This window comes from Megalobrama amblycephala, linkage group LG1, assembly GCF_018812025.1.
Source record: "Megalobrama amblycephala isolate DHTTF-2021 linkage group LG1, ASM1881202v1, whole genome shotgun sequence".
Classification (NCBI taxonomy): domain Eukaryota; kingdom Metazoa; phylum Chordata; class Actinopteri; order Cypriniformes; family Xenocyprididae; genus Megalobrama; species Megalobrama amblycephala.
The window spans coordinates 66734653-66749202 of NC_063044.1; the positions used below are offsets into that span (position 1 = coordinate 66734653).

At 42.8% G+C, this 14550-nt stretch overlaps 1 protein-coding gene across 1 annotated transcript in view; it reads right to left on the reverse strand.

Annotated features, from left to right (window-relative positions):
* Positions 1-2705: 2705 nt before the first annotated feature.
* Positions 2706-14550, reverse strand: part of LOC125273983 — a 38439-nt gene continuing 26594 nt past the window's right edge. The window contains exons 12-13 of the mRNA XM_048199973.1: positions 14494-14536; positions 2706-5656 (exon numbers count right to left, since the gene is read on the reverse strand). Of these exons, the coding sequence (XP_048055930.1) occupies positions 4095-5656; positions 14494-14536 (1605 nt within the window). The 3' untranslated portion in view covers positions 2706-4094. The remainder of the gene's footprint in view (positions 5657-14493; positions 14537-14550) is intronic.

Consider the following 14550-nt stretch of genomic DNA (forward strand, 5'->3'; position numbering starts at 1 on the left):
AACAAGATATGGTATGGTCATGGCTTCCTGGTCACACACTCTGCAGCAACTTTTGTCTCTGTATGACTGACATTTCTTGCAAGAAATAAAACTTTTGAAAGACAATTGGACGTGTTTGTCTCTTATGCGTTGATACTTATTTGCCACTACGTCAATGGTAAATTAACAAAAACACGGCAAATTCTGTTCACAACAACAAAACTATAAAACCTATAAAAATCAACATAATCACACAAAAAAACAACAAGGATTACACGCCTCCTCTCGTTATTCCAGCTGCTCTCTTTCTGCTGGTTGTGTAAAGCTGTGGTGAGATGGAGACAGTAATCATTTTATTTTGTAAAAACTGTGTTTAAAGTTCATAGTAATTGTTCTGACTTCATGAAGCCTCATGGTGTGAATGAACATCAAACTGACTAGAACAAACTGTAAAATGTATATTTGATACTTGATATCAAGGGTGAAACTGTTAACAGTGAGTTTGTAAATTGCTTCTATGAATGAAATTAGCACAGCATGTTTGTAAATTAAATATTTAGTAAATTGAAATACTTTTGCATCTCTCAGAAATCAAAAGTAGGCTGCTATCAAATAAAACACTACATCATACTGTAGGGGAAATTACAGTTAAAGACCAGGTATGATGAATGAAGACCCAGAGTCAGAAGTGTAATCAACTGAAGAAAACTTTACTGAAGAATAGTTTCATTTTCAATTATACACTTTTCAAAGTCTAGCTACGTTAATACTTTCAGATTAATTGACTCTGATTGGTTAAGAAAAACAGACAAACATAATAATTTTCAACACATGGACTGATAGACAGAAGCAACCTGGATTTAGGCACATTGTGACCTTTTAGGTCAGGAAAAGGCGCCAGCAGGTCCCAAGTAGACTGACAGTCCTTCATCAATACAGGACCTGCACACATACACAAGATTCACAGTTTCTTCAAGGTTGGAGTTTCTCTGAGCTTTAACTATAAACAGGAAATATTCCCAAAACATACTGATAACATGTTCTTGTCTTTGTGAGAAATACAGACAATATTCATCTTTATTCTTCAGAAAAATACAGAGCAAGGTAAAACTTGTGTCACGTATCCCAAGAGCTGTAGTGTCCTTTGTGACCCTACCGGTCTTGGTCAGCTAGGAAAACAGATATATGTCTGAACACATATTCATGGACTCTTAAAACCAATCAACAAGTCTATAGTTCATCCATCAAACACAGACATTATAGAGAATACCAGTAAAGAACATTTCAACAACCAAACAATCATTTCTAAGATTGCATTTACTTAAAATCATTTAATGCATAAAAGGTTTATATCGATTACTGATTAAAGTCCATGTACAGCCATATTAAAGTATGTGTTCTGGAGTTTGTTACACCACAGAAAAACGTGTAATTAAACACCCAGCCAAATTTGAATGATTAAAAAATATCACTAAGTAAATGAAATGAGTTACCAAAATCATGAAAAAATAAGCAGCATTCTCTGCTCTCAAACGCTGTCGGTGCTGAAACCACACCCACTCGCAAGAGCTGCCATCTCAACTTCTCTAAGAATCAAACATACTGATGCATATAAACAAAAGAATCACGTTAGTTAGAGGGTTGGAAAATTTAGTTGAGAGACTGTGGATTTAACACAGGTTGTTGATACGGGAAGGAGGAGGCGGGAACCGGCGAACGTTCAAACAAACTTTAATATAAAGTAAACAAATACAAAACGAACGTAAAATGGTTGTCTGTGAGGAACTGCCGGCCACACAAACATAAAATAAAGTCCAGGCCTGGTCCTCTCTCATCCTTCTGTCATCGCTCCTCCTTTTATGCTTCCGGAGCTCCTCGGTGAGAGACTCGAGGTCGGTGCGACTCGCAGCTGATGCTCATTATCACTTGCGTCACCGGCCTTTCACCGTTCCCTCACGGCTCTCACCCGCCCTGCTTGTCACAGTGGACTATATACTAATTATAACGTAAGCACACAAGGCAACTTACATTTAAATGTTTAAAACATTGTACGATATGACAAAATAATGAAATGATACACTATATTCCCAAAAGTATTGGGACGTCCCTCCAAATCATTGAATTCAGGTGTTCCAATCACTTCTATGGCCACAGGTGTATAAAATCAAGCACCTAGGCATGTAGACTGCTTCTACAAACATTTGTGAAAGAATGGGTCGCTCTCAGGAGCTCAGTGAATTCAAGTGTGGCACCGTGATAGGTTGCCACCTGTGCAATAAGTCCATTCGTGAAATTTCCTCACTGCTAAATATTCTACAGTCAACTGTTAGTGGTGTCATAACAGAGTGGAAGCAATTGGGAACAAAAGCAACTCAGCCACAAAGTGGTAGGCCACGTAAAATCACAGAGTGGGGTCAGCGCATGCTGAGGCTCACAGTGCACAGAAGTCTCCAAATTTCTGCAATGTCAATAGCTACAGACCTCCAAACTTTGTGTGGACTTCAGATTATCTCAAGAACAGTGTGTAGAGAGCTTCATGGAATGGGTTTCCATGGCCGAGCAGCTGCATCTAAGCCTTACATCACCAAGTGTCGGATGCAGTGGTGTAAAGCACGCTGCCACTGGACTCTAGAGCAGTGGAGACATATTCTCTGGAGTGACCAATCACACTTCTCTGTCTGGCAATCTGATGGACGAGTCTGGGTTGGGTGGTTGCCAGGAGAACGGTACTTGCCTGACTGCACTGTGCCAAGTGTAAAGTTTGGTGGAGGGGGATTATGGTGTGGGGTTGTTTTTCAGGGGTTGGGCTTGAACCCTTAGTTCCAGTGAAAGGAACTCTTAATGCTTCAGCAACGAAGTGTGATAGCAAGTCAAACGGCCACATTGCTGTCTCTCTGAATCATACACATTTTCTACCACATGATGTGTAGTTGTGCCTATAGTGTTTAGAGAGTCAGAATTGTAACCCAAAGGTTATGGGGTTTGAGTCCTGGTACTGGCAGCAGTTGTAACAGAAACAGTGCTCTCTTTCACCCTCAATACCATGACTGAGGTGAGACCCTTGACAGTCTTTTGGGGTTTAATATTCACAGACACTAGTCCATATCATGATCTGATTTAAGTCTACTGACCTGCTTTTGATTTAGGCCCCGTCCACATGGAGACGCATTTCTGTGAATCCGCACAATTTTTTTATCAGATAGGCGTTTCATCCACACAGATCCGGCGTTTTCGAAAGGTGAAACCGCTATTTTTTGAAACCTTGTCCCAGAGTGGATAAATTTGAAAACGCTGTATTTGCGTATGGACGGGGCAATCCGTGTATTTTCTGAAACGATGAGGTCATCGTGTCGTGTCGACCCTAGTCAGACGCGCTAACACCACAAAACAGCACCAACAACAGTAATAGTAGACTCTAGATGCTTGCGTTCATGCTTCAGAAGCTACTGAGCCGAAATGAAGCGTTATTTCTAAGATTTGCTATAGTTTGTATTCAGAGCGCAAGGTTTATGCGCATGCTCCAAGTCTTCTTCGCTGCTTTAAGTGCATTTCTGTGACAGAATTACAGCGCCACATAATGGTCTGGCATATATACTACATTTTGAGTCATTTCAGTGGTTTCGTGTGGATGCAGATATTTTTTGAGATGAGGAATAAAAAAAAGATCGGTTTAGGGTAAGATCCAGCTTCTTGTGGACGTAGCCTTATTTGACAGATTATACAGTTATAGAGTACATTTCATTTTTATGACCGGATTCTGCGATTACGTCTGCATCTTCCAATTTTTTTTAAATCAAGTTTTTATAATCGAAATTCAAACTAAATTCCTCAAATCAGTTCCTCTCACAGCTCTATTGCTAGCTTGCATTGAATTGTTATTCAAATACGTCACAATGAATGAAAGACACATGATGGAGTGATATAATTTGGCCAGTCAGCACAACCATCTAATGGGCATTCATTGGTGTAGTTTTAACATTATTACGAAGATATAAAAGATCACAATATCTATGATTATCTTCAAATTGTCTTCAAGATAAAACATGATATAAACTCGTCAGATCGCCCACCGCTACAATCTAACAACAAAATGTCCTTGTCACTCATCATGGCTGTTAGGAAACTAAGTGGATCTTCATGTGTATCTTCAGGTGACTTTTAATAGTGAAACTCTTTCCACACTGATCACAAGTGTGCAGCTTCTCTCTGCTGTGGATCCTCTCATGTGTTTTCAAATGTGATGACACACTGAATCTCTTGTTACAGTGTGAACACTTGTAAGGTTTCTCTCCAGTGTGGATCCTCTCGTGTATTTTCAGAGATGATGACACACTGAATCTCTTGTCACAGTGTGAACACTTGTAAGGTTTTTCTCCAGTGTGGATCCTCTCATGTATTTTCAGATGTGGTGACTGCCTGAATCTCTTGCCACAGTGTGAACACTTGTAAGGTTTTTCTCCAGTGTGAATTCTCTGGTGCAGTTTTAAATCACCGGCTGTAATAAAAGTCTTCTCACACTCAAAGCACATGTACTCTCTCACACCAGTGTGTATTTTCTGATGTATCTGTAAACTTTGCAGCAGTGAAAAACTCTTTCCACACACAGAACATGAATGTGGCTTCTCCTTTGTATGAACTGTCAGGTGTTTCTTCAGGGCTGATGACCCAATGAATATTTTGCCACAGTGATCACATGTGTGTGTCTTCTCTCCAGTATGAATCCTCATGTGAGCAATAAGATTTTTTCTGTGAGTGAATCTCTTTTCACACTCAACACACATGTATGGCTTCCCTCCAGTGTGAACTCTCATGTGAAGATCAAGACTTGGTTTATCTCTGAATCTCTTCCTGCACTGATCACATGTGAACGGCTTCTCTCCAGTATGAATTCTCATGTGAAGCTCAAGACTATGTTTGGTTGAGAATCTCTTTTCACACTGTTCACACATGAAAGACTTTTCTCCAGTGTGAATTCTCATGTGAATCTTAAGGGTTCCTGAATCCCTGAAATTCTTCCCACATGTACTGCATGTATGCGGCTTCTCTCCAGTGTGGATCCTCATGTGTCTCTTAAGTTTACCTGATTCTATGAAACTAAACCCACATTTATCACATGCGTACGGCTTCTCTCCAGTGTGGATTTTCATGTGTCTTTTATGTTTTGACAAATCCATAAAGCCCTTCCCGCATTGATCACATGTGAACGGTCTCTCTCCAGTATGAACTCTGACATGAACCTCAAACTTTTGTTTGGTTAAGAATTTCCATCCGCATTGATCACATGTGAATGGCTTCTCTCCGGTGTGGATCGTCATGTGTAATTTAAGATAATCTGATCTTGTGAAACTCTTCTCACACTGATCACATGTGAACGGCTTCTCTCCATTGTGGATCCTCATGTGATCTTTAAGGGTTGATGATTGACTGAAGCTCTTCCCACATTGATCACATGTGAACGGCTTCTCTCCGGTGTGGATCCTCATGTGAACCTCAAGACTTTGTTTGGTTGAGAAACTCTTTCCACACTGAGTGCAGGTTGTAGATTTCTTGGCTCTTCTTTTCTTTAAAAATGTCTTTTTAGTCTTTGAGCGACTCAAAGGTTTTTCTCCAGGTTTGACATGATGTTTCTCCTCCACTTCACTCACTTCTTCACTCTCCTCGCTCTCTTCTATCAGGTCTGAAATAAAAGTAAAAAATAATTATTTCGTTTTCAGTGCATCAAAATAATTTAAAGAGAGAAATATGAAGTGGAAAGACATAAAACTGAGCCCTGATATATGGATGTGAATGAATTAATAAAGATCTTGCTCAAAATTATAAAGAAAAACAGAGTAATGATGTGCATGATTAACAATCCATTTGCTGAAATGTGGCTTTCATAGGGTAGTTTATATCACGGCCTTATGCCCACTTTAAAGCATTCTCTGTGACGGCCGGGAAACCGCGACATGAATGTCTGTGTGCATTGTTCTTTTTGCCAAGTGAAAAAAAGGCTAAAACAGTAAAAAGTGCTCAAAAAAGTAAAAAGAATTCATAGATTTGGTCTTAAAGGGACCATGGCTTATATTTGTCATTAATGTTAATAAAACAACAAAATATGTTAAATTAATGTAAACATGGTAAATAAACCTACTGTATCTGAAAAACAAGATTATTTAATTTGTATCTCTATAGTATTTGTTGTATTGTTTGTAATTTGTTTGTAAAATATCCTCAGTGCCCTATTGACCATGCTTGTAACGTCTTAATCAATTTGAGAAGCCGAAGGGGGTGAGTGCCTTGTTTCTTTTATTGGCCAACAGGCCACCAGCTTTTCTCCTGTTTTGGGGCAGTTAAGGAGTTAGGTTATGTTTTTGTATATTTTGTTTCTTTATTTCGGGTTACAGGGAAGCTAGTTTCTTTTTTTTTTTTGGGAAGTTAGTTCTGTTTGTTTGTTGTTTTGGCAATAGCTCACCCCTGTTTATTTGCCTCAGAATCTTTGTGTTTCTTTCTCTGTTATGAAATGGTTTTTGTATTTACTTGCAACAATCCCGCATTGAAAAAAAAAAAAAAAACACAAAAAAAGAAAAGAAATGAAGAGAACACTTAAATAAAGAGGAGTAACGTCTCAGGTTACGTATGTAACCATGGTTCCCTGAGAACAGGGAACGAGACTCTGCGCTGACTGCGCTAGGGGAACGTCCTCCGCGACCCGTGCCCGAAATGCCAAAAATCACCACACTCCAATCCTATTGGCCGGCGACAGCCTATCACGTCAAACGGCGCGAACCGTGACGTATAAAGGGAGCGCCTGGGGAAACAGCCGACATCTTCTTGTCTTTGAGCGACTGTAGCAGGCATCCCGCAGCATGGCATGAAAGCGCAGAGTCTCGTTCCCTGTTCTCAGGGAACCATGGTTACATACGTAACCTGAGACGTTCCCTTTCGAAAGGGAACTTCTACTCTGCGCTGACTGCGCTAGGGGAACGATATACCCATGCCGCCATGCTAGAGGAGAATGCCAGTCCAAATGTCTGGACACATATCCGGCAGTTCCAGGGAAAAACCGGGGGCAGAACTCCAAGGCTGTCAGTGCCAGCATTCCCTACGGCCAACAGCCCAAGCTGAGCCTAAAAGAGGCCTTCCGCAAAAAGCCTACCAAGGCTGCTCGAGCATCTGGAACCAACACCCCGAGAGGGGGTGGTCCCTTTAAGGGAATGTGGCCAAGGAACCAAAAGGAACCTCGGTCAGTCACTCGGGGGAAAATCCATCCCGCTGCCACCAAGGAGGCCTAGCCAGATCCAGCGAAGCTAAATCTGGCCTGGCCAACCTTGTCTGATATACAGAATCTCCAAGCCCAAACTCCAAAGAGGAGAGCAGGAAAGAGCGACTGCGAAAGGCAGTAAGCAACTCAAACCCACACGCAGAGATGGGCATCCTGGAGAGCGGAACTCAGCTAAACGCTATGGACCCTCGTATGAGGGGAGTACAACCACTCATCCAAGGATCTACTCAGCCGTTAACAAGGTGCTGAGGAGGCTGTGCGCTAAAGACCCCTGACCCAGGGGAGCACAAACCAGCCTGGGGGCCGGTCTAACGGGAGACTTCATAGAAGTCTACAACCAAACCAGCTTAGGGAGCTAAGCACAATTACGCAGTTAACCCCGAAGGGAAGTACAAAGCTCAACCTAACAGACAGACCGTAGCGGGCACATAGTCATGGAGGCCGGGAAAAAGGGCCTGCAACATAACCAGAGTTCACCAGAGAACTGAATGCAGACGGCGGTAGCCCAGGATGGCCTGTAGGGCCACACCCTATTGCATATCAAGGTGGAGCAAACACCAAGACATAACAGCTGCAAGTGCCCACGAGACAGCCCGTCCAACACAAACCAACGAGCAGTGCACTCGGTGAAGTACCTTTCTACTCTTTAAGCAAGAGGAGTACAACATACGCCATCATGCGCTAAGGAAAGGCCCCATGGGCCTATAATCCCAGCAGGCACGTGGCATCAGCTCGTGGCAGTGTTATCAGGGTTCAGGCTGAACAGACCGACTACACAGGAGGTCATAGTCAACCCGAGACCCGGCCAGCCGGCGAAACCATCCCTTTTGCTGTCGAAGGTCCGCATGCTCCACAGGAGGCCTTTACGGCCTACCCGTCACACGCGACATCAGCCAGCGGCCACTAAAGTTCTAGGAGCAAAAATAGAACCCGTTAATTAGACAGGGAAAATATTTTAGCTCGACTAGAGCTAAAGGGAATAAACGCACAAAATACTCAGTAAAAACATCTTTTACTCTCAGCGAGAGGAGTATCAAGCTAAACTCCGACATGCTAGCAAAGGAAGGCCTGAAAGCGGCCTGTAACCTTAAAAGCGCGCTAGTGCATTTATTCAATCATGGAATGATGCCCGTACACGACCAGCGTAGCTGGGCCAACAGGAAGCTATAAGAGAAGCCTGGAGAGGCCTGCTGCTTAAAGAACCATGTGGCACCGGCCCGTCGTCATGAAAGGGCCCTAACTACAAGGAAGGGCCAGTATAACATAAAATGACAAATTTAAGGGAACTAGCTACACAACCTGAGCCTAGGCATACACATTCCAGCAGGCAATGTAAATCATGCTAAACAGCGTGAGCGTAACCAGCATCGTAGACCAACAGCGCTGTATCCAAACAAGCTGCATACAGAGAGGCTAAAAACAAATAGCCAACAATCAAACAGCAATGAACCCCAGATGCTGTGGTGCAAACGACCGGGAGAGGTCGGGTAAACAAAATTCCCTACACTCATCCTGAGTGTGCGATCCAACAGGTGATGCACTCAGTGAAACACAAACCCTAACCGGGGAGTACAACAACAACACCGTATTCATATATAGAGGCCAGATAAAGCCTGCTATCATAAAAAAACAGGTGTAACCTGTGGCAGCACAAGCACGCTCACATAACACGCCTGCATAAACATATGAAGGGGAAATATGGGCAAAAAACGGCCAGCAACTTCCTCAGAAGGAGGCCAGAATTAAGAACTATACAACCGCAGGGGGATAGTCATAACAGGGGGATGTAAACAAACACACACCTAACCTAGTTCTAGCCTAGCCGCTAGCTAAGGACTGTATGTAGACCAAGCTACACTCGGGCTACAAATTCCCAAACACACGGAGAAAGCAGCGCGAGCGACAGCATTAGGTGGCCGAAAAACCGGCCAACACATAACTGACAATAGCGAAAACTAGTTCTAGCTATACACAGTATCGGCCGAGAAACTACACCAACGCTAAACAACAAAGCGGCCATAAAGAGCCTGCCTGTAACAGTCAGCCTAACATACAGTTATTTGCCCAAATAACCCCTTAAAACATGAACAGATGACAACTATATGCACGGGAAGCTATACAGGAAAAGCAAGGTCTATATTGAGAATGAAAAATGGACCTGGCTTACCTCCTGCGGCTCGTAGAACGCAGATTCCTCCCCGATTCGTCACACGGAGGGGAAAATCCAAAGTCCCATAAGCCCAAAAGCACTTTCACTATCAAGCCAGACGGCGGGCCGTCAGGAATATATTCATCATAGGCTCGCAACATCAGCCCGACTATAAAGCCCGCAGCATATAGATGTTACAAATGCTACCGGGAGGCGAAGGAAGAGCGAGGGCGAGAAAAGCCCTCGCAAGAGAGGGGATCGATTACCGGCGCTGCTGGCGCCGCTCCTCGATCACCTCCCTCAGGTGTTGCTTCTTCCTTCTAGCGTCTCGCCGTCTCTGCGACTTACTCCAAGGAGGAGGAGGCGCACGAGCGGCGACACTTTCCCTCTGGGCCTGCCTCTGAGCCTCGGCTCGAGACAGCCCGGGATCTCCTGGCTGTCTGGGCCCAGAGCTGGATCTGAGCGGTATGCAAGATCTAGCACGTCTTCGCCTCCCTGATCAAGATCCGTAAGCAGATCAGCCTGGTACGCCAGAAGCACCGTCATAGTGCGCAACGCCGCACCAGCCTGACCTGCAGCGGCGTAAGCCCTGCCATTCAAACGTGACGTCACCTTCAACGCTCTGGATGGCAGGGCCCTCGCCGGAGTTGCCGGGCCATGGGTAGAGAAAAAACGATCGTCTAACCTGCTGCGAGCGGGTTCCCTCCTCACGCGCTCCCAGGGCAGCTGCAGTCTGCTCGAGGCGTGTTCCATAACCTCCAGTCACTCCGAAAAACGCCGCGCAGGGAGGCCGAGCGGGAGCCGCGGGCTCGCCCGCGTCTCCCACCTCGGCCATCTTCTGGTCTCCGGGGCTTGGACCAAGAGAGCACTCGCTCCTGGGTCCGAGGATGTTAAAGATAAAACATTGTCGTCATCCGCCAGAAGCGCGTCCTCGTCAGTCGCTTCAGCCTGAGAAAGACAGACATCCCTCTCAAATTCTTCAGCGAGTTCCACCTGCGAGCCCCATGATTTCAATCGCCGCTGAGCCTCAGCACGAGCGGGGCCGGAACCACCAGGCAGCGGTGGTGGCACTTCTCCCCTCAAGAAGAGGGCCAAACGAGAACGGAGCGTTTTCATAGAAAAACGCTCACAGTTAGCACAGGCAGCACCCTCGAGTACTGACCGTGCGTGCTCCTCGCCCAGACAGAAAATGCACAAGTTGTGTGTGTCCTCCGGTGTCAGAAAACCTGGGACAAGGATCAGCACACTTCCTGAACGATTTAGCAGACATATTTTCTTTTGGCAGAGTGAAAAAGGCACGAGCAAAAGCAGTCGCGAAAAGACAAAAGGATTTTTGCCATTTCGAGCACGGGTCACGGAGGACGTTCCCCTAGCGCAGTCAGCGCAGAGTAGAAGTTCCCTTTCGAAAGGAAATCATGAAGTAATCATTGTTGTGTCATTTATGTTGCGACCTTGACCTAGACCAGGGATCATAACATAAATTGGGGGCTCGTCCGTTCCGTATCAATGAAGGTAATTGGTATCGTTAAACACGCGTTTGTTTGTCTGGTAATTTTCCTTTGGTGTGGGACGAGTTTATGGACAAATATGGAGTTTGATTTGACGTCATTTACGTTGTCTCCTACGACGGAGGAATTTAATAGGTGTGGTAAAGCTGATTTATTGCAAATTGCAGATTTCTTTAATATTCCTGTTCCTAGCGAGGGGCCAAAACAGGTTGTTAAAGAAAAGTTATACAGCAAATTGGTGGAGGCTGGAATTTTGCCGGATGAGTCTGCGGAAGGGTTAGCAGGGAAGAGTGTTGGAACTGCGGTAGGTGAGGATACTTTTTCTTTTTCTTAGTATAGATCCTAGTCATCCCTGTTTTGATATTCTGCTAGCTATTAAATTGAAGGAGTTGGATCAGCAGTTAAAGAAGCAGGATTACGATGCGCAGCTTCTTCATTATCGAACTCTGGAGTTAGAGGCTGATCATAAACTTAAGTTACGTAGTTTGGAACTACAAGCCAAATCACAATCTAATGTGCCTGTGCCTAGCTCTAGACCTCCATCTCCTCGTTCACCAGTGAATGTGCCCGTTTCACCTGTACCGAGCCAAAGTCTGCCACCCACTACCTCTCCATCTGTTGGTGAGTCTGTGACCAGCTTTGATGTGAGTAAATACGTTACACTTGTTCCTCCTTTTAGAGAGACAGAGACAGACTCTTATTTCGTCGCTTTCGAGCGTATTGCGGCTGCATTACGCTGGCCAAAAGAGTTGTGGCCGTTGCTATTGCAATGTAAACTAGTGGGTAAAGCCCAGGAAGTGTGTACAGCCTTGCCTATTGAGCAAAGTCTAAACTATGATACGGTTAAAGCTGCTGTGTGGAGAGCGTACGAATTGGTACCTGAAGCTTATCGCCAGAAATTCAGAAATCATCAGAAAATTGCCAGACAAACATTTAGTAAGTTTGCTCGTGAAAAAAATTGTGTTGTTTGACAAATGGTGTACCGCTAGTAGAGTTACAACATTTGAACAATTACGAAAACTGTTAGAGGATTTTAAAAGTTGTGTTTCAGATGACATTGTTGTGTATCTAAATGATCAAAAGGTATTATCTGTGTCTAACGCTGCTCTAAACATTATGAAGGAGTACACAGTCGATTGTGATGATTTTTGATAAGACTTGGGAGGAGCCTAAGTGAGACTCGCATTTCGCATTTGGTGTGTGCATCTGTATAATGTGTCCGTGCGGTAAATGTATGCATATATGTAGTATATGTACATTATGAGTGTATTATGAGTTTTTTCTCCTGAATGAAAACTGTGCAACCAAATGTCACAAAAAGTTGTGTGGCTATCACCAGACCAAGCTCAATTTAAAATTGAACATTGGTCTGGGGAGCCTGCTATGTATTTTCTACTGCACAAGAGGTGTGATCAACGAGCATTATTCACGCAATTGGATAGTCCTTCAACCAATCAGATCAATGATCCGGGTGACGTACTTTGCAGCGGAACTAGCTGGTAAATTAGGCTTTTACCAAAGCCGGTCGGTAGTAAGGCACACACATCCTTCTTTTTTATGAATTGTTCCAGGGCAAGTCTCTGTTCCATTTTCAAAGTAAACTTGCCTTTGAAATCTTTTAAAACAGCATCGACAGTGGCATCAACTGGTTGCTGCACTTCGGTGGCCGCCATGTTCAGTGTAAACAAAAAGCTGCTTGCCGTCGCTTCTCTATCGTCATCATGTTACCCGCCAATGTGGATAAGCCAGTCTGTGATTGGTTCCCGCAAAAGTGTAACAGAAGCAGTAGAAATGAATGCAAGGGTTTCCAGACTGAGTTGCCGGGCGAAATCGAATCAGTCTTAGGGCTGGGCGATATATCGCATGCGATTCTCACGCGCATTTCGTCAGTAAAGCCGGTTCCCTGATTACCGCTAAATCGCCATCACCTGCTTTCAAATGGAGCGTCATTTAACAGACAGAGCTGTAGTTCACTGATAAGCCACGCAAATATCGGGTTCATTATCGAAGGCGATTCATCTGCGATATGAACGTGATATTGCGTGGCTTATCAGAAAAACTGATTTTTTTCAGTACAAAAAAATGCTATCTTTTGACAAAAAGTAATTTTTATTGTTATAATTGTGATTTCATAACATTTAGATATGAATCCAACTGAAAAAAACTTGTGAAAAGATGTCTTTCAGTCATTCAAATAGCACATAGCAAATAGCGGAGCTCTGCAGCCATCTACTGGTAAAAATGTTAGTTTTATAACTGCATTTTCCAAAAGATGGGCAAAAATCTTACACTAAACCATGTCAAATTATCCATGTTATCCACATGAATGAAAGTTAGAAATCTGGGCCTTTTATAAAGTGAATTTTACATAAAAAGCTGCTTTTGCATAAAAACCTATTTAAAAAACAAAAAAAAAAAAAAAAAATATTTATTTCTCCAGAGTGAGAAATTTCACCACGAGTGTAGTCCCTTAAACGAAGACCGCACAAGGGTTAAGTGAACTTATACACTTGAGAAAGAAGGCATGTGTTCAGTATCAGTGTACTACTGATCCGTGTTATGTCATAAAGAGACAGCAGCCCTTGCATTCCTGCAATCTGAAGGTGTTTTTAATGTTAGTCAAACAACAAAAGACAAGGAAATCACTCATTGCTCATGGCTGAATAGTAACTTATCAATTAATAATGATTGATCTTTATTTAATTTATACAGTGAAGATTGCATGCAATGTTGTTTTACATTTTATTAGCTTCTTTATTAAATTTCTGTACCTTAAACCTGGATACATGAAAAACCTGAAAAGCTTTATTTATTTGTATCTTTGCTTTACTTTATTTATTTGTGCTGTTTGATTATGTTCTTATTTTCTACATTTTTATTTGACATACCGAACCGTACCGAAACCATGAGTAATCTGAACCGTTGCACCCCTAATACCTAATAAAAAGCATTATTGTCGCTTTATAATATTTATTAATATTATTGCTGGCGATGCAGGCCTCACTGAGCCATCAGATTTTATCAAAAATATCTTAATTTGTGTTCTGAAGAAAAATGAATGCCTTACAGGGTGTGGAACGACATGAGGGTGATGTCGTAAGAGATGGCTCAGTATAAGAGATCTCTCTCTCTTCTTGACTGCGAATAGCAAAAATGCATCACAGACAAATGGTTTAATTTTTTTAATTATTGCATATAGAAACGGCTGGTAAGATAACGTCTATATAGCAATAATAAACAGCATGTGTATTTTCTTAATTTCTCTAGTACCGACAGTAATGTAGGAGTGTTTATTGCTAAAAAAACAACAACAAACAAAACAATGTTGTAAACTATATTGAGAAATGTCCAACATTGTTGCAAAAAACTGTGAAGCAGATATAAAATGTGCAAAATTAAACATCTAAAATAATGTTTAGTTTGAACTGATTTTGACAGATGAAAGTTTCTCAAACCTCCCTTTAGTGAACATTTGTTGAAAAATCAGTACCTATTTTATAGTTTGACTGTTTATCTAAATGTGCAGAAGTGTTTGAATCTTTCTAACATGAATGTTGTTCAGCATCATGAATGAATGAAGAATAAACACCAACCTCTTTGTTCTTCAGTATCTTCAGTGTGTTTCATTCTGCAGGGTTCTGGATCACTCA